Source organism: Phascolarctos cinereus, unplaced genomic scaffold, assembly GCF_003287225.1.
Source record: "Phascolarctos cinereus isolate Bilbo 61053 unplaced genomic scaffold, phaCin_HiC Scaffold_2;HRSCAF=192, whole genome shotgun sequence".
Taxonomy (NCBI): Eukaryota; Metazoa; Chordata; class Mammalia; order Diprotodontia; family Phascolarctidae; genus Phascolarctos; species Phascolarctos cinereus.
In genome coordinates, this window is record NW_027555625.1 from 71,103,509 (window position 1) to 71,127,824 (window position 24,316).

Here is a 24,316-nt window from a genome sequence, read left to right on the forward strand (position 1 = left end):
CTTTAAGTAAGTCCATGAATCTTCCTGGGACTCAGCTTCTTTGTCAGTAATATGACAGAGTTTGATACTTGAAGGAATCTGAAGTCCCTTCTTGTTCTCAGCTTTTGATCCTATGAAAATAGACAGCTGATAATTGATCATTTCATCTTAAAGGTCAATATAGGAACCAACATGTATTACAAAAGCTGAAAAAAATTAAGGAAAACAATTCTACTAATTAGTTGGCAAGAGCCTCTGAGCCGTCAACACATGCCCTGATACTTGGTCAGAAGAATGTAAAGATGGATACTAAGGAGGATGGCAGAAATTACATTGGAAAATGTGATTCTGGTTCTAGAAATGAAAAGGGCCAAAGACTGGTAGAATATTCACAAGTGTTGTGGCTTTAAGCCATAAATAATTCCTTCAAAAGGAGACAGCCACTGAACATGGGAGCACCAAGTAACACCACAAAAATCTAATAATGACATGTGAAATTGACTAGTTACTACCGTGGGACTAATTTCAGAATTAGTTGTGTGTGCAGGCAGATCATTGACTAGTTAGAACAAAGGTCAAAATAAATGGCAAGTTAGAAGGGATAATAAAAATAATAAGAAGAAACTGGGCATGATTACAGCAAGTCCCACTGAAGGTAAGCTCCTTTAGTGCAAGACTATCTCCTTTTTGCTTTGGAATCCCCACTGTCTAACATAGTAGATTTCCAGAGGAGTAATGAGTAATTTTTTTTTTAAAAGGGGGTGGTAGGCCAAATAAGTTTGGGAACCTGTGGTTTACACGATCTGCCCACTACAAAAAATAGGAAGTAGGCAAAAAATAAAGACACTAATTATTACTATTTTTTAGAAAAATTTAACTGAAGCAGAATAGTTGTCATAATGAGGAGGTTGAAAGAGCTTGGAAACTGCTTCAAGTCAACAAACACTTCATTTCATTGCTAAGTGGAGAAACCTCACAGACAAGGATAAAAGTGACTTAGTATATGAGCTCACATTCAAAATATTATAAAAGACTATGACTGAAGATTATAGGTAGTAGCTTATAATAAAAGAACAAAGCAGAGTGAATAGCCAAATAAGCCTTCAGAAATCCACATCTCTATAACAATTTTGCCACTGTGAAATGTTCTTTTTACAAGAACCTTGGGAGGTGGGTAACAAGAGAAATGTTATCCCATTTCAGAGGGAAGAAAACTAAGGCCCAGGAAAATGACTCAGGGAAATAAGCAGCTAGGTGGAGCAGTGGATAGAGCGTCAGCCTTGGAATCAGGAGGACCTGAGCTCAAATGTGGGCTCAGACACATAACACTTACTAGCTGTGTAATTCTGGGCAATCATGTAACCCCAATTACCTCGCCCCCACCCCCCCCACCATAAAATGACTTGCTCGTGGTCACAGAAATGGAAAATGGCACAGCCAGGATTGAAATTCAAGTTCCTCCTGATTCTAGACCCAATGTTTTTTTCTAGCACATCATATCCAGATGATTGCTGAATTCTCTCCTAATGATAATACTTTGGGATTCTGTGAATGGTTGGTTAATACTTATTTTAAGCAAGTAAAGCTGATTCAGGTTGTGTTAATCACTGCTAAACTCTGTTACCTTTCATAATGATCCTGATTCTGTCTACTGCCTGAGGCCTTTCATAGTAGATATTTAAGCATTTAGAGAGACATTACAATAGAGCTATACATTTGAGTGCCATACTAAGAGTCAGGCCTCTGCTGCTTAAAGGGTGCCCTATCCCCCTCCGTGGTGTTTGGAGGGAGGTGACAGCAGGGGTAGGAGGCATACACAAATCTGGACAGGTCTAGTCAAATTCATCTTGTATTTACCATCATGCTTGGTAGTAAATTGAGCACTTAGGGAGGCCCATTAAACACTTCAAGCCACTAGGGTGCTATTTGGTGTATCACGGCTGCAGTACATTAAACTCTGTTCTCAGGATTCCTTTATAGCTTTGTGCAAAGGAGAAACAAGTGGCTAGGAAGAAACTGTGAGTGGCCTGGTTGGGGTAGCCCAAGTATATACCTATAACTGGGCCATGACTAGCCCTGGAAAGAGAGGTCTATGTTGTGAATCTGGCATTTGAATGCAGTGACTCACATTGATTCCCAGCAGAGGCCCAGCTAGTATACTTATTAGGCTCCAGGATGACTCTCCAGGATGCAAAGAGGTAAATAAAAATTTTTCATCACATGCCTTAAGCAAAGGGGAGAAGTCAACACATTATTGGTTGAATCCAGAGCTATAACCAGTATTTCTGTTAGAAAGTGACGGCAGAATGAGGAAGCAGAGAAGAAGGAAACAACACAAAATATGTCCTTGGGCATGACCATGATGGATGACATAAACCAACCAATAAAGATAAATTCAGTCAGGCGAGCAGGAGTCAAACCTTTCTGGATTCCTTAGACTTTGAGAAACAAATATCGTGAGAGGGAAAGATCCTGGGACACTTTAAGAGACCTGATGGAGAGGACCAGCTTGGAGGGGAGCTGAACAAGGGTGGGACTGCCCAGGATAGAAAATGCACTATTTGGTTGCTTCTTATTTCAAGTAATGAGTATTGACAAGGTACTATCCTCAGTTGCTTTTACCTACCGAAAAAGTATAACTACTGTCAGCACTCCCTTTTTTTGAGTCTCCTGCTGCAAAGCCCCACTTCTCCCTGGTTACATCTTTGGGTGAATTTGGGCATGAATTTTAAAAATTAATGTCTTTTGTTTTAACATTATCCTGATTCCCAAAGACATTCCCTCTCCCTTACTCAGAGAGTTACCCTTTATAACTAAGAATAAGAAAGAGAAGAAACTGAAATTCAGTAAAACTAATCAGCATATCAGAAAAATCTGACAGTATATGAAATGTTCTGCACCCGTAGACCACCACCTGTGCAAAGCAGGTAGCTCTTTTTCAGGACCAAGTTTGGTCATCATAATGATACAGTATCAAGTTTTTTGTTGATGTTACTGCTGCTGCTATTGGCTCTGTTTTTCTCTTCCATTTATATCATTGTGTATATTGTTTTTTTTTTGTTCCTCCTTACTTTACTCTGTACCATACAAATTTATTTCACAAAAGCTTTCCATTCTTCTCTGAATTCTCTTTATTCATTATTTCCTACAATAGACCATTACATTGATAATAATAATGATAACTAGGATTTGTTTAACACTTCAAAGTTTACAAAGCACTTCAGGTGCAATTGCATGTGACCTTCACCTTGTGAAGTTCATGCTGTTATTATTTCCAGTTTGAGGATGAAGAAACTAGAGCTGAGAGAGTTTAAGGGATTTTCCCAGGGTTATTCAGCTAGTAGGTATCAAAGGCAATTTCGAACTTAGGTCTTCCTGACTACAAGTCCAGTGCTTATGTACCACAACTTGTTCAGCTGCTCCCCAATTGACGATCATTTACAGTGTTTCCTATTCTCTGCTACTAAATAAAAAATGCTGCTATAAATATTTGGGTGTATGTGGGACATTTATTTTCATCTTTGTTCTCCTTGGGTTGTATGTCTAGCAGTGAGATCCCTGTATCAAAAACTATGAAAATGTTAGTCATTTTCTTAGCTCTCCAAACATTGAATTCATTGTTGTCTGTCTTTGCAAAGCTGGAACATTAACTTTCCATTGGACTTTCCAGTATTTGGGTCAGCTTTGCATATTGGGCACTATTCCCTTTTTCAATATTCTATTTTTCATCATCTCTAATTTCATCTTCGTAGCTCCTCTACCCTGAACACACCTGGTTCTTAAGAGTTACTTATAGACATTCTAAGTTCTGGTGTTGATTTTCTCTTCTGCTTTTCTTGATGAGTATTGGACTTTAAATCAAGTGTACCATGTTCAACTCCAGCCTCTGCCATTAGCTGGTTTCATGACCCTCTGCAAGTCATTCAAACGCTCTTCACCCCAGTTTATTCATCTTTCCATTGAGATAATAATCCTTGCCCAAACTATCTCTCAAAGTTAGAAGGGAAGTGCTTTTTAAGCTTTTCAGCAGAGCATTTAGCATGGCACAAATACTAAGAGTTAAGGGAGATGTATGTTCAAATCCTGTCTGTGACACTTCCTAATTAGTAAAAAAGAAAGTCTCATGGAACCTTGGACAAGTTCTTTCAATCTCTCAGGATCTTACTTCACTCACTTGTAAAATGGAGGTGATACAAACCTCAAAAATCCGATTAATATATAGTGAGACAATGTGTTTTGCAAACCTTAAATTCTTATAGTGGTACTTGCTATATTATTAAATACTTAAGAAATGTCACCTCTTATTGTTAATGATAATAACGACATGGAAAGAACCTTGATGCAATGGATAGAGAGCCAGGCTTAGAGTCAGGAAAACACAAGTTCAAGTCCTTCTTCTTGCCAGAGAGGCTGTGTGGCCATGGGCAACTTAACTAACTTCTCAGCTCCCCTAAGCAGCTTTCTAAGCTTATACATCAGAGCCAAATTCAGCAGTAGAATTTTACATTGTGGGAGTTAAAATGATATCACAATTCCAGATTGATTTTTTTTCTTTAAATGATGATGATAATAATAAACACAGCTAACCCAAAGAACCACTCTATCTCAGGTTGTTTTTAAAGTCTCTCCTTTCCATTGTTTATAAAACATAATAAAATAATTTCTTGGAGTATCTGTGGTAACACAATTCACTCATGATGGAACAAGATGGTTTACAAAATTTTAAATATTTGAAATACAAGGGGACTATGTACCCAGAGAGCTAATGAATTTGTATCCTTAGAATCAGTCTGGGTGGGGATGGGAGGAGTGCTTACGCTAGAAGTAAGGAAACCTAGAAAGATGGAGAAGCTTTCTCAGAGAAGCAACAACTAGCATGTATATATAGGAAGTAATGTGGGGAGAGGTGTCTAGAGGTAGGGTCTGGGGTACTTAGGCAAGGTTATAGATTTCATGCACAAACTTTTCTTTTTATAAAGAAATTAGATGACTAGGTACTAAACTCTTTATTATATTGTCAACAATAACTCACAAAAGCCAGAGCACTTCAAATTTTAAATAGTGCTTTCCTTGCATTGGGGCAGCTATGTTGCACAATGGATAGAATGCTGGGCCCATTTGCAGAGAGATTCATCTTCCTGAGTTCAAATTCATCTTCAGACATTTACTAGCTGTTTGACCCTGGGCAAGTCACTCCACCCTGTTTGTCTCAGTTTCCTTACCTGTAAAATGAGCTGGAGAAGAAAATTACAAACCACTCTAGTATCTTTGCCAAAAACAACAACAACAGAACAACCTCCAAATAGGGTCACAAAGAGTCAGATACAACTGAAAAACAACTTACTTTCATTATCCTGTTTAAGCATTACAACATCCCTTGAGGTATAAATTGTAGGTACTATTGTTTGCATTTTTTGGATGAGAACATTAAAGAGGTTAAGTGAATTGCATATAGTCACAAAGCTAGAAAGTATCAGGGGCAGGCCACTAGGGTGCCATTTGGTGTATTACATTAAACTTTATCTTCCTGTTTCCAAGTCTAGCACTCTATGCACTCACTATACCACACTACCTCTTTTTAAAAATTTTTCTTTTTAATTTATGAAATAAAACAAGTGTATAAATGAAAAAAATAAGTTTAAAATTGTGTAGATAGTGTTTTCAGGATGTTTTCAAGTTTTCAGAGTGTTTTTTTTAAACATGTCAATATATTATTTATTTTTGACATTCTTTTGTTTTTCAATTTTGAGTTCCAAATTCTCTCCCTCCCTCCCACCCCACCCCTACCCACTAAGAAGGCAAGCAATATGATATCAATTATCCATGTGAAATCACACAAAACATATTTCCATATTAGCTACATTTCAGTAAAAAACAAGAAAAATAAAGTGAGATAATTATACTTCAATTTGCAGAGTTCATCAATTCTCTCTCTGGAGGTGGATAGCATTTTTTTCATGAGTCCTTTGGAATTGTTTTGGATCATTGTATTGATCAGAGTAGCTAATTCTTTCACAGTTGATCATCATTACAACTCTGCTGTTACTTTCACAGTGTTTTCATGCTTAAAGTTTTCTTTTTTGAGGTAAAAAAAAGGATTTGCAACTCATAAGATGACAGAAAATATATTTGAAATTATTTGTTTCCATACCTTCCCCAACCCATCCTGCCCTCTCTTCCTATCCCCCCCAAATACTCTGGGTCAAAGAGCTGAAAGCTGTCTACTGTACAGTCTTCTAAATTAAAATCTTGTTATGTGCAAAACAAAATGGCACACAGCATTAATCTGACATAATTCTACTTCAGAATTTTTCACAGGCATTGCCTCTCAAGGGCTTCAGTTTCATAATTCTGATTGAGAGAGATTTTCGGTATCATAGCACTCAAGATCTAAATTGAGTTTCAAAACTAACATCTCCCAATCAGAACAGGGGCAGGTAGTGTTGAAAGATTTGAAGACAGTAGTCCATCCTTTCTCACATCACCAAGATAAATGCAAATGAATCTCAAACCAATTTAAATTTCTCAGTTGTTACTAGGAGGCAGCTAGTATATTCATCTGGATCTAAACAATTTTTATGTAATAGGAATGCCTTGTATGTGAATGGAAACCCTCCATTAGTGATATATTATTCAAATTTTCTTTTTAATAAAAATGCTAATGGACACATTAAATATGTACATAAATTAAAATGATCATAAATTAGGATTAATATCATATTAAATGAATTATAATCCCATCCTCATTAAGATAAAGTAACATTTCAATATTTGTTCTTGTTAATAAATTTAATACAATAAAAGAAAAGTATACGTTTTAAGATTCCATAAATATTTGATGTAACCTGATGATTGAGTTTAAGGGGAAAAAATCCAAAATAAAGCATATTGGAATATATCTGGAGTCTTTCTTTGTTATTTAGGTAACCCTTTCTTCTTATTTATTGAAGCTCTAAACAAAATTTCAAATGAGAGAAAAAAAAGAGACCTGTTTGGAATAAAAAAAGGACCCTCAGGGAAAGTTGTATTTTGAATTTCTAGATGCTACCACAAACTATTTTTGTTTCTTTTCTTGTTCAGGTTTTGAATGTCAGGGAAAGGAAATTTTAGCTTTAAGGACTGGTTTAGTAACTGGGCTGAACTCTTTATATGTGTATTTGAGGAATGGTTTCAATTACTAACATAGTTTATGGAGACAACCTTTTGCTACAACACCCAGTGGAATTTTAGGCTTTGGCCTATGTTCCTCTTTCCCAAACAGTGGCAAATGAAAGTGATTGGGAAAAAGCCTGACCTGGTAAAAGTCAGATCAAAGGCAATAATGTGAGAAACTGTGACCTAGTTAAGTAGGGATACTAATCAATTATTTGAATGAAATGCTTACTTTTCAAAAGACATTCATATTTAAGTGGAAAAAATTGAAAAATACATACATATATGTATATATATATATATATATGTATATATATATATATATATATATATATATATATATATATGTATATATATATATATGTATATATAAACAGCTTTTTAAATAGGCAGGCTCATTAGGTGCTGATGATTATACTTCATTTTGATTAGTATGCATACAAATGCATGGTTTCTTTGTGCACATAAACTGAGATAGGGATTATTGGAACTGAGATTAAAGTACAGAAAGGATAACTGAAGAAATGCATGATGAAGTTGCTACAGAGCAACACAGAATGCTGCTTCCTCACTAACCAAATACTTACTTGTCATTTTAGCTCCACACTGATTTGGATCCTGGAAGCAAAAAAATCAAGTACATTCTATCGGGAGATGGAGCTGGGACTATCTTCCAGATCAATGACATAACAGGAGATATTCACGCTATAAAAAGACTTGACCGTGAGGAAAAGGCTGAATACACGCTAACAGCTCAAGCAGTTGATTGGGAAACAAACAAACCTCTGGAGCCTCCTTCTGAATTCATTATTAAAGTTCAAGACATCAATGACAATGCACCAGAGTTTCTTAATGGACCATATCATGCTACTGTTCCAGAGATGTCCATTTTGGGTACGTATGCATGGAAGTCCAAAGAACTATTAAAAGTCACCCGTTAAAATAGCATCCTGCATCAGCAAGGGTTTGCTGATGAATAAAAGATATTTATGACTATCTTCTCCCCAATTTGCATTTTCAAATTTCCTTTTTTTTTTGGCCTGAGTTCCATTGGCAGCTCAATAGCTTTAGTCCCCCAATAATAGAAACTGACTAACGGTTATATTAAAACATTCTCCTGACACAACAATACTTCAATAGGCTTAATTTATATTCTACTCATGGTGGTGTAGTTAGAGTATTGTTACTGAGGTGGATTTATCAAGATTTGTTCCAACATGCTAGGCTAATCCTATTGATATTTGCTTGCTGGTTAATTATTTGTTTGTATATATTCACATGCAGATGTAGCTCTTACACACTTAGAGAAAAAGTCTACATTGAACTGCCATAATCCAAAAAACGGCAGACTGAACTAGAGACTAGACACAGGAAAGTAGATTAGTCAAATGACAGCATCTTTGGGCCAGTGATTAGATAAACTACGTTGTGAGCATCTTTCATATTATTTTACCTTTACTTCAAAATGGCAAGCCAACTTGAGTCCAAAAGTCAAATGAAAGGGAATCCTTTAAGATACATAACAGTAGAATCTATTGATTTCAAAAGTCATTCATATTCAAAATATAAGACAAGTAAATTCAATATAGAACAAATAAAAGAATAATTATAGAAGAGCCCCTTAATGTGTGGATAGCAAAGTAGTAATAGGTATTTAATTCAATTTGACTCAACAAATATTTATTATCTGCAAAGTCCTATGTTAATTAATGGAGTCACAAACATGGACGTGATGCCACATAGAAATTGTTCTCAAGGAGTAGGGTAGGTTGTGGAAAAGAATGTGAAATAAGGGCAAAGGAAAGGTACATAATGAATTTAGGGTAAGATAAATCACCTCTATCCAGAGGTTCAAGGAAGTCATCATGGAGGAGATGTAAAAACTGCATGCTGAAGGAAGGGAGAGACCCCAAAAAGCAAAAGTGAGAATGGTCAGGGGAAGAATAGATGTGCTATAAATGAGTGCAGCTAGAACACAGAATACCAAAGGGGGCATGCGTAGTATACAATAAGAATGGAAAGGGAGTTTGGAACCATATATAAAGGTCTTCAGTACGAAATTCAGTACTGAAAAAATGTAATTGGTAGGAAATAGAAAATCCCTGATGATTTTTGAGTCAAAGTGTGACATGGGCAATGTGATACATTGGAATTTCACCAATAAATTAAGAAACAATCAGTAATTTGTTCATCTTTCATTGACTTGGCTACTTGAGTTAGGTATTATGAGGGTAGGAGGAACAGAAATATAACAAATAATCCTTGATCTCTAGATGTTTACAGTCTATTTGTGGAGCCTAGACCTGGGAATATGAAATGCTTATTGATGGCAAATAATATTCTAAGAACATAACGGCATCATAATTAGCACTAATCATACATTTTCTCTCTATATACATTATACACATATAATTTGCATACATACATGTATATATTTGTATGTGTGTATATATATATATATATATATATATATATATATATATATATAATTTTCTTCTACTTTCATTCTAAATGTGAGGTTAAAATAAAGACATGGCATTAGCCTATGGCAGACTTTTTTTTTTTAATGTTGCTGGAGTCAGGAAACCTGAATAAACTAAAAGTTGGAGTAGACACTATTCTCCTTTGTGACCTTGAATTTTTTTCTCTTGATCCTTCTCCTGCATGGGCCCAAGAACAGATTTCTTTAGAAGTCATTTCTAATAGCCTTTCATGGAGCAGAATGTAACTTAGCAGAATAATCTTCACTGAATAGGTATAGTTGGCAGTGCTAGCAGTAATAGTTCTGGTAGCAAGAGAAAAGAAGCAGGTGGCAATTCAGTTGAGACAACAATCTTCCTTCTCAAAAGATTTTTCTGCAGACAATGGCCAGAGATAGGAGGTGTGTCACAAATTTGGTAGCAAAAGTAAGAGGTCAAGATTCAAAAGGGAAAAATGACAAGTTCAATGTAATGTCAGATCTAAATCTAATAGTCAAATATCACATGGCTTTGAGTGCACAGAATATATACACATGTGTGTTTTTATGTATGTGTAATTTCCCATTTAATTTGCATAATGTGATAGCCAACAATGTCCCCAGCATTTGGTGCTAACTTTTACTCCCTGGAAATTCCAAACAAATTTCAGCTGTGGACAACTCCATTTTAATGTCTGGCATTTCCTACCCAGAAAATAACTTCCTTCTTATGAAAGTATATAAATCTCAAGTAACTTACTTTACCTATTTGGACTTCAGTTTCCCTATGAATAAGACAAGGGTTAGATTATATGATTTCCTAAAGTCTTTACCATCTCTAGATATTATTGGTTCTTTGGTGTAATAGTTTCAGTCTGCAAACAAGAAAGCTGAAGCTGTGGTCTGGCAACCGATTTTGAGGGGTGATGAGAAGAATAGGTGCTGGCAGCAAAATTAAAATACAGCCGGGGAAGGAGCTCAATGCTGACAGAAAGGAGGGCATAATAGTAGCATCTGGCATGGTGATCCCATATAATTTGAGAACTGACAAGAGTCTTAGAGATCATATCTTACAGTTCTGTTACTGTGGTTATTGTTATTGTAACAGATGAGGAAACCATGAAAAGTTAAGTGACTTGTTCAAAGTTACATGGGTGGCAGATGGCAAAGCCAGGAGTTGAAGTCAAATCTTCAGGCTCTAATTCCAGTTTACCGCTTTACCACTAACTGAAGCTTCAGACACTGGTAGTTCTCAATGTATTGTTTGAGCCCTCATGATTTAAGTGCATGTTGGTTAAAGAGCATTTTATGTTTTATTTTGAAACATAAATCTTCATGGAAAATCTGTTTTTTAATAACAGAATTATAAACTTATTCAGAGCCAACTAATGCTGGGTGCATCCAATGAATGTATGCAATAAATATGCATGGAAAAGGAATTTTAAGAATTTTAAGACACTTGCATGCCCAGAAAAGGATTTTAAAAATAAATGAAGAAATAAAAATGCTGTATGACAGCTGAATATTCTTAGCAGATCACCTTTTTATTTTATTTTTTATTTTAATTTTGGAGGCAATCAGGGCTAAGTGACTTGCCCATGGTCACACAGCTAGTAAGTATCTGAGGCCAGATTTGAACTCAGGTCTTCCTAACTCCAGGGCTGGTGCTCTATCCTAAATAACTTCTTTATATAGTTAAAAGAATTGTATGTTATGAACAACATTTTTGTAGTTGTTCAATTGGGTCCGACTCAGGGTTTTCTTGGTTTAGTTTGCCATTTCCTTCCCCAGATTTTACACATGAGGAAACTGAGGCAAACAGCATTAAGTGACCCATCCAGAATCACACAGCTTGTTAGTGTCTGAAGTCAAATTCAGGTCTTCCTGACCACCCTGGTGCTCTATCCACTGCGCCACCTAGCTGCACCTGTAAGCAATTTTACCTAAATTCTTCCCTTTTCCAATTCTGCTACTATAATGATTTTTGAGTTTTCTTTTTATTTTCCAGAAATTTTGCCTTCTTAACAATCTCTGAGACTATAAACACAAGCTAAACAAATAAGCAAATAAACAGAACCATAATTCAGACATGCTTAATTTTAGAGAAGCTTAATCTGGGGATAAGAATCAAGGTTTTTCTGGTTTTCTCTAAAGATTTCTGTACAAATACTTGCACAACTACATCTGGTGTCTAGTCACGGTAATGTGGATTTAAAAAAAGCATTCAATATTTTACTAATATAAATAAATTATTACTTTAATTTCTCATGAAGGTGAATATGATGATAAATGTCAGCAGCTATCATTTTTCTCTCTCCTCTTCTCTCCTCTCCTCTCTCCTCCTCTTCTCTTCCTTTCTTCTCACTTCTCCACCTTCTCCTCAACTTTTCCTTTCATTTTTAGTCTTTCCTCCCCTCTCAGAAGTGACAATTTCTGCACCTACAAGCTCTAGGGATGCCAAGTGAATACATATGCATTTTACTACATACACACACAAATCAAGAATAATTCTAATTGTAAAAATTGCCAATATTTAATTGAAATATATCTGATTTCTAACAATTTTCTGCAGTTTATAAACTCTCTAGATAAAATATATGCCTGTATATGCCTAAATGGCAGCTGAACTATTTTAGAAATATATTTAAAATTTTAGAGAGACACAATTTTCATGGAAGAAAATTATAGCAGTATCATTTACAGAAATATTGAACCTTTTATACAGTAAAATAATTTATTTTGTGTAGTCTTCTTTGCATTTCATTGTTGAGCAAGGGTGCTAGTATAGCAGAGTTGGGTTTTACTTTCCAATTATATTTCCCCCAGATTTATTATCTACCAGTCACTTCAAATGAAATTGGTATATGCATCTTCGGCTCGAATGTCAGTGCCTTTCACCAAAAAATGGGTTTAAGATGTTAATCGCTTTTTAATTATACAGTCACATAGATACAATATGAATCTTGTTTTAGATGTTGTTGTTGTTGTTTTTTTCTAGTTACTAGGAAGAAAACCAACCAAGTAACCAAACAAAAACCCTACCCAATCCACAGCAATGCAAAAGGGGTAGATAAAAATGATTTAGCTAAATAAAATTAGAAAAGAGTCATGAAGCTGATGTTTAAAGTTTGCTATAGTCTCTTCTCCTCATTAGAGTATAAGGTCCCTGAGGTCGGAGATGTTGTCATATTTTCTCAGTGAGGTGGTGTAGTATAAGGGACAGAAGACTAATCTTCTAGACAGGAAACCTGATCTGAATTTTGGTTCCCATACTAACTACGTGAATGAATGAATGAAAAGATGGTTGGATGAAAAATCATTTATTAAGCACTTACTCATTTCCAAGCACCATGCTAAGTGCTAGAAACACAAATACAAAAAGAAACACTCCTTTATGCCAGAAGCTGAGCCTCACTTTTCTCTTTTTTTTTTTTTTGCGTTTTAGTGAGCCAATCAGGGTTAAGTGACTTGCCCAAGGTCACACAGCTAGTAAGTGTCAAATATCTGAGGCTGGATTTGAACTCAGGTCCTCCTGACTCCAAGGCCAGAATTTTATCCACTGTACCATCTAGCTGCCCCTGAGCTTCACTTTTCTAATATGCAATATGGGGAAAATAAAACTTCTCATACCTAATTCTCTGTTTGTAGAACGTAAGATCTCTGAGAAAAACTTAAAGCACTATCAATATTTGAGTTACCATCTTTAGATCCCCTTCTTTATATATGTTTATATATAGCCATCTATCAGGCTTTACAGCAAGAACCTTGGAAAAAATAACCAACTTTGATAGGTCTGTGATCACATCAATGTGAGTGCTTCCTTCAAAAATATAGGTCACAGGGCAGCAAGGTGGCACAGTGGACACAGCACCGGCCCTGGACTCAGGAAGACCTGAGTTCAAATCTGGCCTCCAACCAAACACTTGCCACTTACTAGCTGTGTGACCCTGGGTAAGTCGCTTAACCCCAATTGCCTAAAAAAAAAAGTGTAGGTCACCATCCATCCACCACTCAACTAGTATGTAAAACACTTTGTCAACCCAAAAGTGTTATTGTATAAACATGGCTCTTATTGATGTTGTTATTTAAGCTGTACTTGAGATGTTCTTGTTAAACTCCCCAAAAGGAAACTTCACCCAATAATGCAGATTAATGTCACTTCTACAACTTATAGTCTTAGTGAGCTCACTCAGACACTAGGAGACACGATGTATCAAAGACAAGACTTGAAATCATAACTTCTTGACTCAGTTTCCAATACATGACATCTCTTTCAATGTCGTTATGTCTCTTGTTTTTATTATTTTGAATGTCTTTTGTCCACATTCTTCTATATATCCTCCACAGAAGTGATGGGTTTTCTCCTCTAGATCTCTTGCACTGAATGAACACTAGTGAAACATGGGAGCTGTCCATCACTTATCCCTTGCTCTTACTAGATAAATAAGACTTTTCTAGTGGGACATTTTTATGAAATCTGTTATGCTGCTTCTCCTATAAAATGATTTTTTTGGAAATATGTTTCAGACTCCTCCCACCACAACAAGTCCCTTCCCTGATTTGGCTTTTTGGATGACACATGACTTTACTTCTTCAGAGAATGTCTTTGTGTATAGCTCACAGACATTCAGCATGACCAGAAAAAAATGTCAATGTTAGGAATATGCACCTTCATTTCAGGGAAAAATTTGGGATCATTAAAATCACTTCACAGTTCCACAAAGGCATGCTAGTCTGATCTCCTCCTGCTGTTAAAAATTTGGGTCCAGGCTCATTATCCATATGTAGGGTCTATCCAAGAAACACATACTAATGAAGCAGCTCTATGGGCTGTCCCTCCAGCTCAATAGGCATTCTTCATGCACTTGGGTTTTTCTATGATAATAATTAAGTTGAACTCTCTCTGAGTAACTACATACCTCATTTAGAAGACTCAACAATGTTTTGGAGCTTGACATAACCAGTGTGGTGTTGCTAAATAATAGGAACATTGAGAGGATCTCACCACTGGAGCAAATCTATATTCTATTTGGACTTTGTGCTAACCAGAATCTTTGGAAGAGACAAATTCCATTGGCCAACATAGGAGTCACACATTATAACTCAATAAATGTTTGTGGAATTGAATTGAGTTGATAAACTTCTGAGCTCTCAAACAGATAGATGTAGTGCTGTTGTGCTAATAACTATAAATGGTTCAGTATTTTGTGCTATCTGGTTGAGTCACTAAAAGGATGCTTGAATCAGTAACTGGTAAGGAAATGGATGTGAGGGTTTTTGGTGATTGCTAGTTTCAATGTGCTTTTGCTGCAGCCATCACAAAAAATCATTGCTATTTAATTTTATTTAGTCCTGAGCTTTGACATTCCTATTACCATCGTGAAAAAGTTGAAATACTGAGTGAAGAGTCCAAGACAACGTTTTTATTATAATAGGTACAATGATATTAAAAATAGCTGTGAGTGTCAATTAACAGCTAGGTTTGGAGCTGAGGAAGTTATCTTTCTTTGACTTGGCTTGCCTCAGTTACTTCTATTCAGCAACAATGTGAGCATTAAAAATGTAACCTTTGACTAAAGTGAGAAAAAACCAATAAAGAGTTGCTGAACTTGTTGATCTCATCTTCATCTAAAGCAGAGTTTCTTAACCTGGAATGTATGGGCTCCCAAGTGGCCTCATGATAAATCTCTGGGAATCCATGAAATTGAATGGGGAAAACACAGCCTTATTTTCATTACCCTTTAACTAAAAATTAGTATTTCTTTCAATTATTTAATTAAATTTTATTTATTTCAATTTTAAGCACTAAAAGCCAAAAACAACCTTGTAATACATATAATAGCAAAAGAAACAGACAGAAAAAAATGGAGATAGAGACAAAGGCAGAGAAAGAGGCAGAGACAGATGGAGAGAGACACATAGAAAGAAACACACACAGAGGCACAGATCATTGGTGTGATTTATGAGAAGACAGAGTAGCCTCATGGATAAAACACAAGAGAAGGAATCTTAGGTCTCACTTTTATTGATCAAGGAAGAACTTTCTGTGTGATCTTATCCACCTTAAATAAGGTCTGTAGATCTTTTTCTACTCTTTTTTTTCTGAAATAATGATGTCTTTTCATACTGTACAAGGTTTCTTAAAATGCATTCAACATGTAGGAGAACAAAATTATTTGTGCTATGACTATTAGTGGCATGGTGTATAGAGATGTAGGCACAGAGTTAAAAACAAAACAAAACATCTAGGTTCAAATTCTGCCTCCAACATATTCTGGTCGTGTGTCTGAGGACAAGTAAATTAATGTCTTGGTGACCCAATGAGGAGGACTGTGAGAATATGGTAATATAATGGGACCTAGAAGAGCCAACTTCCCCTGAGAACACATCAATAAAGCTGCAAAATGTACCAGGCTATCATGATAAAGAAAACCAAAGGAAATCAGCTCCTCCATACAGTGTAGGACCACTCCCCCCGCCCCCGCCACACATACACACCTAAAAAAAAAAAATCAGAATTCTGCAAAAGCCCTGAACATAAAAGTAGAAGACACAATGCAAAGAAGTCCTATCTAAATGCAAAGTAGCCCTAAACCCCAAACAGAAAAGAGGCTCCAATTACTGTCTAGGAACAGGAAAGTCCCTGATCTCAGACTGTAGTTAAAAACAGGTGCAGATGAGCATCCAAGGCAATCTGAGCATGAAGCACAGGAGGAGACAAGGCCAAAGAATTCTTTCAGAAGGCAGGGCCTAATATTAGGCACTAGTCTCGGGATCAAGAATGGTTGACAACACTATCTAGAAGCAGAGGAACAAAGTCTGATCCAAGCACAAGGTTCCAGCTCAGAAATTGAAATGGCGGATATGAAGAAAACATTAAACACAATGAAGAAGTACTTTTGAATGATACAATGATAATTGGATAAACTGAAAAGAAGTAGAGAGTAATTAACAAATGGGTAGTCTAAGTAGAACCTAAAACAACCAACAAAACAAAAAGATCCCTGGCTTCAAAGACTTTAAGAGTAACTGGAAGAAATGAAACACAAAATACAAAATGGGATAGCTGGGGATAAAAGATTGACCAAAGAGAATTAATATACATGAGAAACTTTACTCAAGAAACAAATGCCTTGAAAATTCAAAAAAAATACTCCGTATCAATATCTATGTCTATGTATCCATATCCATACTTTAAAAGTCACCAGGTATTTTGGTCAAATGATAATTAAACAATGTTATTTCTTCTCTTGTTATCTCTATCCCTGTTGTTATACTTTTCAAGGAATCTTTAAAATTTTCATTCATGGGTAGGACACACATTTTGAAAGAAATATTTAAGGTGGTGTTTTACTCTATCAAATGTGCATATATCTATGCATGTATTACTGCATATACTGCATATATGTATGTATACATATGCATATATAATTTACATATGCACAGTAGGGTCTTGTATTTTATGCAACTTCTGGTCAATTTGGTTGATATCAAGATGTGATCTATTGTGGAACACTACTTGGGAAAGTCTGCATGTTTTCTACCAATACACACATAACATATCACTTCAATGCATGTACAAAAGGTTCTCATAAAATTTGATATAAGGGGGAAAACAAGCATAAATTGATAGTTGTGGCTGTTCTTTCAATTTCTTATTTTTTATATTAATAAGGTCAATATTTTTAACACTTTAGGTATCTTCTTTTTTTAGATGTTTTGAATTCGTATAACTATGTGTCTAGCTATAAATCTATGAATCTATCATTTTCATCGATCTAACTAGCTTTTCATGTTCTTATATAGAAAATAGAAATGACATTAAAGAAACCAAAGACAGGAAAGATAGTTAGTTTAGACAAAGAGTAGGGAAAGACTATCCCTGCTGTGGGCAAGATAATTGTCTAAGTATTGAGGGACAGATTCATAAGGTATCTGAAGTAGGGAAAGATACTGAAGTATAGAAAAATCTTGGACCTTATTGATACTAAAACTAAGTGACTGGGAGGACAACTGTGAATCCTGACTTATGTGCCTTATTTTGCACTTATTAAAAATGAGAATCATCTACATGCAAATATTGAAGGTATTCTTGAGGAAAGTATCAGTAGGTCAAAGGCAAACTTTCAAGAAAAAAATTTCACAGTAGATCAAATGCTGACCACCACAAAATGGGGAAATCATAGAGAATATAATTGCATTGTACTTATACTTCGTTGGATATTTAGAAGGCTTTTGTTAAATAGAGCCCAACATAAAGGCTTTTTTCCAAAAGATTTCTCCCAACTATGTGCCATGATTAGTCAAGATTCCTTAAAAGATGTGCCAACAGAGATAATCTTGTTCAATTACCTTCTGATCAAAGAACAGGTGAAACATAAAGCACCATGAAACACCAAATGCTCATGAAAGTTTACAACTATGATGGAGAAGATTAAACACAGTTTTAAGTTGAAGAGGGATTCTTTATGGGTGATAAAGTCCTCTAGATCCTGCACTTAGCAAATGATGTCATGCTATTTGAGACAGCTAGAGGGTTCAGTGGTTAGATCATTTGGCCTAGATTCAAGGAGACCTGAGTTCAAATTTGGCCTGAACACTTATTAAATGTATGATCCTGGGCAAATCGCTTAACATTTGTTTGCCTTAATCCACTGGGGAAGAAAATAGCAAACTGCTCCAGTATCTTTGCCAAGTTAACCCCATATAGAGTCATGAAGAGTCAGATATAACTGAACAACAACACAACCATGCTATTTGCATTAATCTTCAGAACTTCGCAAAAACTGCTGGAAGAGATCTATAATCACCCAGAAGGGTTCAGTCTTATTATTTACACTGCAGAGACCAAGTGGTCGGAGTATTTCTATTCCACAGATTTTTGACATGTGTTAGATAAGCAACTCACGAACTTATCCACCATTAATTATATGTCTTGGAAGGATAATACAAATGAAACATAAGTAAGTTCCAGGATAAAATAGGAGGAGCTGAATAGATTGTATTGTCTTAAAGAAATCATAAAACTTCTCTATTTATTCCTAATATCACCCAGGGGGATTTTTAAAATATCAGTATTCTACCAGTGTTGGTTTGTGATGATGAATCATAGAACACTACAATCTCTAAGGAATTAAAATGAGTATCACACATAGGATAATGGAGAGGAACATGGAATGTATGAGCAGGCTGCAATATATAACAAGAAATTTCAAAGAAGAATTTGAGTAAAGGATGTCAACAAGGAAATGCATCATAATGATCCAAAAAAAGATGATGTAGTCACATGGCATGAGTGAGGATGAGAGATAGCATTGATACACAGGTGTGCCACTCCTTTTCTCATGATGTCAGGAGAAAGGGCCTTAGAAAACTGGGTGAACTATTAGTGGCAACCTAACATAGGAGAACACAGACAGGAGTCACACAATATGAGAAAGTGTAGAGGGGCTGTGACTGCATTGTTTTTGAAGGAATGTACAAATTAATAAGTTCACAGATTTGTTTGAAGATAAGTGTACATATACAAATAGAATAGGTGAACACATATTATCTGTCAGTCCATCTACCTATCATCTATTTCTCTACGTTTATATATGTTCTCAAATTGTTGATGTAGTTTTAATTTTAATAACTTAAAACTATGCATGTGTTTAAACACTTATATATATGTATTTGTATATATATATACATATGTGTCTATGTACACAGACTATATATCTATAAATTTATACAAATCAATTTGTGTTTACATGTACATTCATCCATGTGTGCACATACACATGTGAATAGGTATATAGATACACATGCATATACATCTATACATATGTACATATGTACATATACCACATACTTCCATTTGTAAATGGAGCCCTATATGGAAGCTCTAGGAGGACATTTCTAATGCCATTGACTCAAGCCTCCATTCTGGTATGTTGTTTCTTAAACCAATCAGCAATTATCAATTCGATATCCTCTAACCAATGCCATTAATATGTCCTCAATAAAACTGATACCATTTATTAGTGTCCTAGCATCATCAATCCAGTTAAGTCCAATTAACTTTTATAAAAGGATATTCCTTGAGAATATATTGCAAGAACAGAAATATAATATATACTACTACCAACAGGAGCAGACTCTCTCTATAACATCTTGTTCCTTGGATAGAGTGAATTTAATCTTGTAAAATAATTGTTACAAATTATTTATCCCATCAAGTTCTTTTACAAAAGTGGCAGAGCCAATGGATGAGGCCTTGTGGGACCTGACATATTGGCTTGAAGAGCAATCTAATAATGGGCAAGGTCCTAATTGTACCTTTGGGTTGGCTGACAAACCAAACTTGTTTGCCCACAAACTCTGTCTTGAACTCAACCCAGAATCTCTGGTGGCTCTGTCAACCTGTTGAGCTTACAAGATCAAGCTTAATTCATCTGGTGTATTCCATTTCTAATAGTCAAGGAATGGGCATTTATTAAGTATTTACTACGTGCCAGGCACTATACCACACAAGGCAGAAAAAAAAACCATACCACACAGAGACAGAAACAGTAGTAGGATCATGTGGTCATGCCTTCATGTCAATATAAGTGAACAACATGGGTCCCTAGCGTTCTCCCTAATTGGAGACTTATAATGGTTATTGCCTCCACATTTGAATGTAGCCAGGCAGTAAACAGACCAAGGTCAAGTCATTGGGGTATTTTGTGCTCAGTTCTGACCATACGGTAAAGAGACTAAAGTAATCAGAGAGTACCTAAATGTTTTCTGGAGTACATATCGCAGAATATCTGTGAATGTATATGTGCATTTCTAAACACACACACAAACATGATATATCTATATCACCTATGTCCATATATTGTGTTTATATATGTGATATATATGTAATACACATACATATGTGTGTGCATACACATGTATATAAAACATAGTGATTCTCTTGTCCCACTCTGCCTGATGGCCAAGTATATACGATTGTCCCCCTTCCCTCAAGATTCTCCAGTATCCAGAAGGGGGTTGAGAGGATCTCTTATCTTGGGCTTTGTCTCAAACCTCCTCTGATTGGTATTCCCTCAAACTTTATTTATCCAAGCATTGTAGATCCATTTAACCACATAAAAGTCAGACTGGCTTTTACAAAGGAATTTACTTCAAAGGTATGGCCAGAACAAGCATTAAAAAAATTCCCCAGCACCTCAGAGACATAATCCCAGCTTGAGTCTTTGGGGAAATGAAGGGGATTAGGTTCACAGCTTGATTTAGCTAATACAAAGCATTAGTCACACCAAACTCCAAGTCCAAAATACATCCTTGGTTTCAGGCCAGGGACCTGGCTTCTCAGGGATCACCTGCTCAGTTGGTTGAACCAATTAGTATGGAAGCCTGGGGCTCTAATGTCTCCAGAGTGGGACCTCTCAAGTCTGGGATGTCATTCTCTTGTGTAGTCTGTGTTTCTTGGGGATACCCGGTCAGGGGAAGGAGGTGGCCCTCAGGCTCTTTCCTTTTACCTCAAGGTATACATGCCGTACCTGTTGTGAGTAACCAAGTCCTTCACTCCTGGACACCATAGAAAAGAGAGTGACCATGTCTCAGTCAGGCAGATATAAAGTTGTAGCCAGTTCCAGCTTTGCAGCCAATGGGAAAAAAACCAAACCAAAACAACTCCCAACCATTTGGTGAGCCAACACAGAATGTCCCTGAATGTACCATGTCTCCTGTCTCACAGAAGCAGGTCCCTCTCCTCTCCATGTAGGCAACTCTATTTTAGATGTCTTGGGCATGTGTCTGATACTGTTAAACACATACACAAATACACATGTATACATATATCCACATATACATATCTATGTAAAAATATATCTATGAGTAAAATATATCCAGCTATATTTATTTCTATCTCTACATGTATATCTGCATCTGCATCTACATCTATTTCTATGTATCTATGTATCTGCATGTATACCTACACACAGAATATAGGACAGCTATAGATAGATATCTATGTATATATCCATCAATTCTCCCATATGTGAAAGCACATTGCATTAAATATGTAGCTAAAGTCCAAACGGTATCTAAAGTTAGAATAATTATGTTTATCTGGATGATATAAACATTAACTAGGAACTTAAAAATGTATAATTTTATGTATCATTTAAAATTTTATGCATTCATGGTAAATGTTTAAATTAATTGGCTAATCATGACAATGCAGTTCCAAACTTTATCAGAATACAGACAAAACATTTTATGTCCAGATATTAAATTAAAATAGTAATTAAGAGGTTCAGTTTTTAGAGTTCTTTTAAATTTTTTTTATTAGTTTTATCACACAAGTTCAATAGACTAAAATACGTTTTCAGTTACATACTGTCTTAATCTCAACATATTTCTTTATTTTAATTTGGAGTTTATGATTCTATTCCAGTCAGTGGTCTAGAATTCAAATGAACCCAGTAGCATTCAATAGAATTTTGAAAAGAGATGTAAATTGAAAAAGAAAAAAAAGAAACTCTTGATGGATTTTGATCATATTTTTTGTCTCATTTGATTCAGAGAGACTTGAATGAAATTGAAATTCTTGGGGAAAACATGGGTGGGAAATCATGTGGATTGAAATAAACACTCTGAAAAGGAAACCAGCTGGCTTCATGCTGTTCTACCTGATTTGAATGGCTATAATATCTGTGGTTCACAAACTCTAAGATAGGGCATGGAGTAAGGTATCCATTGGCCTAAAGAAGATAACATTACTAAGAAAGTTTAGGTAAATTTAAGCAATAATGATGTGTGTATCTGACAGCTTTTGAATAAAAATAGAAGAGTTTTGCAAAGATAAAATAAAGTGCTACAGTTGGTTAAAAAATCTCTTTAAAATACTGGATTTGAGGATGTGTATCTTGACAATGTCTATGTGGAAAAGACCAGAGGATTTTGCTGGTTTACAAACTTAATGAATCTATAGTGAAACATGACCCACCTAAAACAAAACAAAACAAAACAAAACAAGAAACAAAAAACAAAAAGCAGTGCAATGTAATCTTAAATTACTTTAAAAGAAGCAAAGGATTCAGAATGAAGGAGGTTACAGACCTGCTATTCTCAGATAAAGTCCGGCTGCATCTACAAGACCCACCTGGAGGAGGGTATCAAAGATAATTGGAGGATTTAAAACTAGGTTATATGGCAGCTGTTTGGGGAATTCACTCTCATCTGAGAAAGTTTATTTTACTTTTGTAGAGATCTAATTGTCAATAATTTTTAGTATCAATTTGAAATTTTCCTCATTATAGCTTTTACCAACTGAGTCCTTGTGAGGTCAAGGGAAAATAAACAGAATCCTCTTTTTTTTTTTAAATCTGACAAGCTTTCATACATTTTAAAATGGTCAGCAATCCTCAATGAGCCAAACCCTCAACACAAAATATTCTTTTCTCCAGGCAAAACAACCTTTTCACCTTCAAATAATCCACATATGATATGGTTTCTCATTCCCTCTACATCATGGTTGTATTCTACTTAGTAAAATGGGCTCTGGTTGGTCAATAGACATCCTTAACTGCTCTAGTATCCAACACCTAGAGATCAGAGTTTCAACATTTCTCTAATATAATTGTGAGTCCTTCATAATTTTTGTAATCCAAAATATTTTAAATTAATCTTTTAGAAGTTTGAATAATTAGCCTGTGATAAATTACCATTTAGAGAATGAACAATATTCCCCTTAAACATACTTCTTTTTTTCAGGCCATTTCTAGCCCAGAGTGTAGTGGAATGTAGGCTGGATGTGGGATCAGAGAACCCAAGACTGAGACTAGCTCCTACCCATTATAATTGATCTAATGGTTATCAAGTGACTTCCCTTCTAGAACTCTATCTGTTCATCTATGAAATTAGGGAGTTGGACAAACTGATCTCTAAGACATGCTCATCTCTAAACTCATGATGTTAGAGGCAGAAAGAATTAGAATTTTTTTTACCTGCCCATTACATATTACAGTAATTACCAAACTCAGTTCTATAGAACTGGTATTTTAGATGATAATAATTGGGATTCTATATAAAAATCCTGATCCTAATGACTTTTTTCTTTTAAATGAATAAATATAAAATTATTTATTTCATAATGCTATAGTAGGGTGACTTTATTTTATGATGAAAATAGATTTATCTATAAAAAATTAATTTGGGATAATCTGACAGGAATTTTTTTAATAGAATACTTAGGAGGTTTTTGAGTCAGAAGCAGATTATCTAAACCTTAATCACATCTCATCACCTATCATCTTTGCCTACTTTTAAAAGTCCAATCTTAAAGGTCTCAACTGTTCTAGATAGGCACAAGGGGAAGAAAAGTAAGCTAGGAAAACTTTTTTTTTTTTTAACACAGATTTACCATTGTCAGTTAGACATTACTTAGCACTGTTAGGACTTACTTATTCTTGTTTTCTTTAGCCATTCTATGAAACTTGAATATGAAATATCAGAAGAAAAGAAATACAAACAATTTAGCTTTCGTATTGATTGCCTTCAAGGGAAATGAATCAGTGACACATCAAAGCAACATGGAAACACACATTTCTGAAATGCTGTAAACTTGACTTGAAATGGATATGCTACATATTGGTCAAATGTTTTATTGGTGGCATTCATGCTCTTACCAGAAATAGAAACAGGATATTTCTGAGAAATGTAACCAAAATTCAATTTGTTTTTTGAAAG

At 35.4% G+C, this 24,316-nt stretch overlaps 1 protein-coding gene across 1 annotated transcript in view; it reads left to right on the forward strand.

Annotated features, from left to right (window-relative positions):
- CDH8 (cadherin 8) overlaps window positions 1-24,316 on the forward strand; it is a 501,032-nt gene that overhangs the window by 145,584 nt on the left and 331,132 nt on the right. The window contains exon 3 of the mRNA XM_078149450.1: window positions 7,731-8,025. Within this exon, the coding sequence (XP_078005576.1) occupies window positions 7,731-8,025 (295 nt within the window). The remainder of the gene's footprint in view (window positions 1-7,730; window positions 8,026-24,316) is intronic.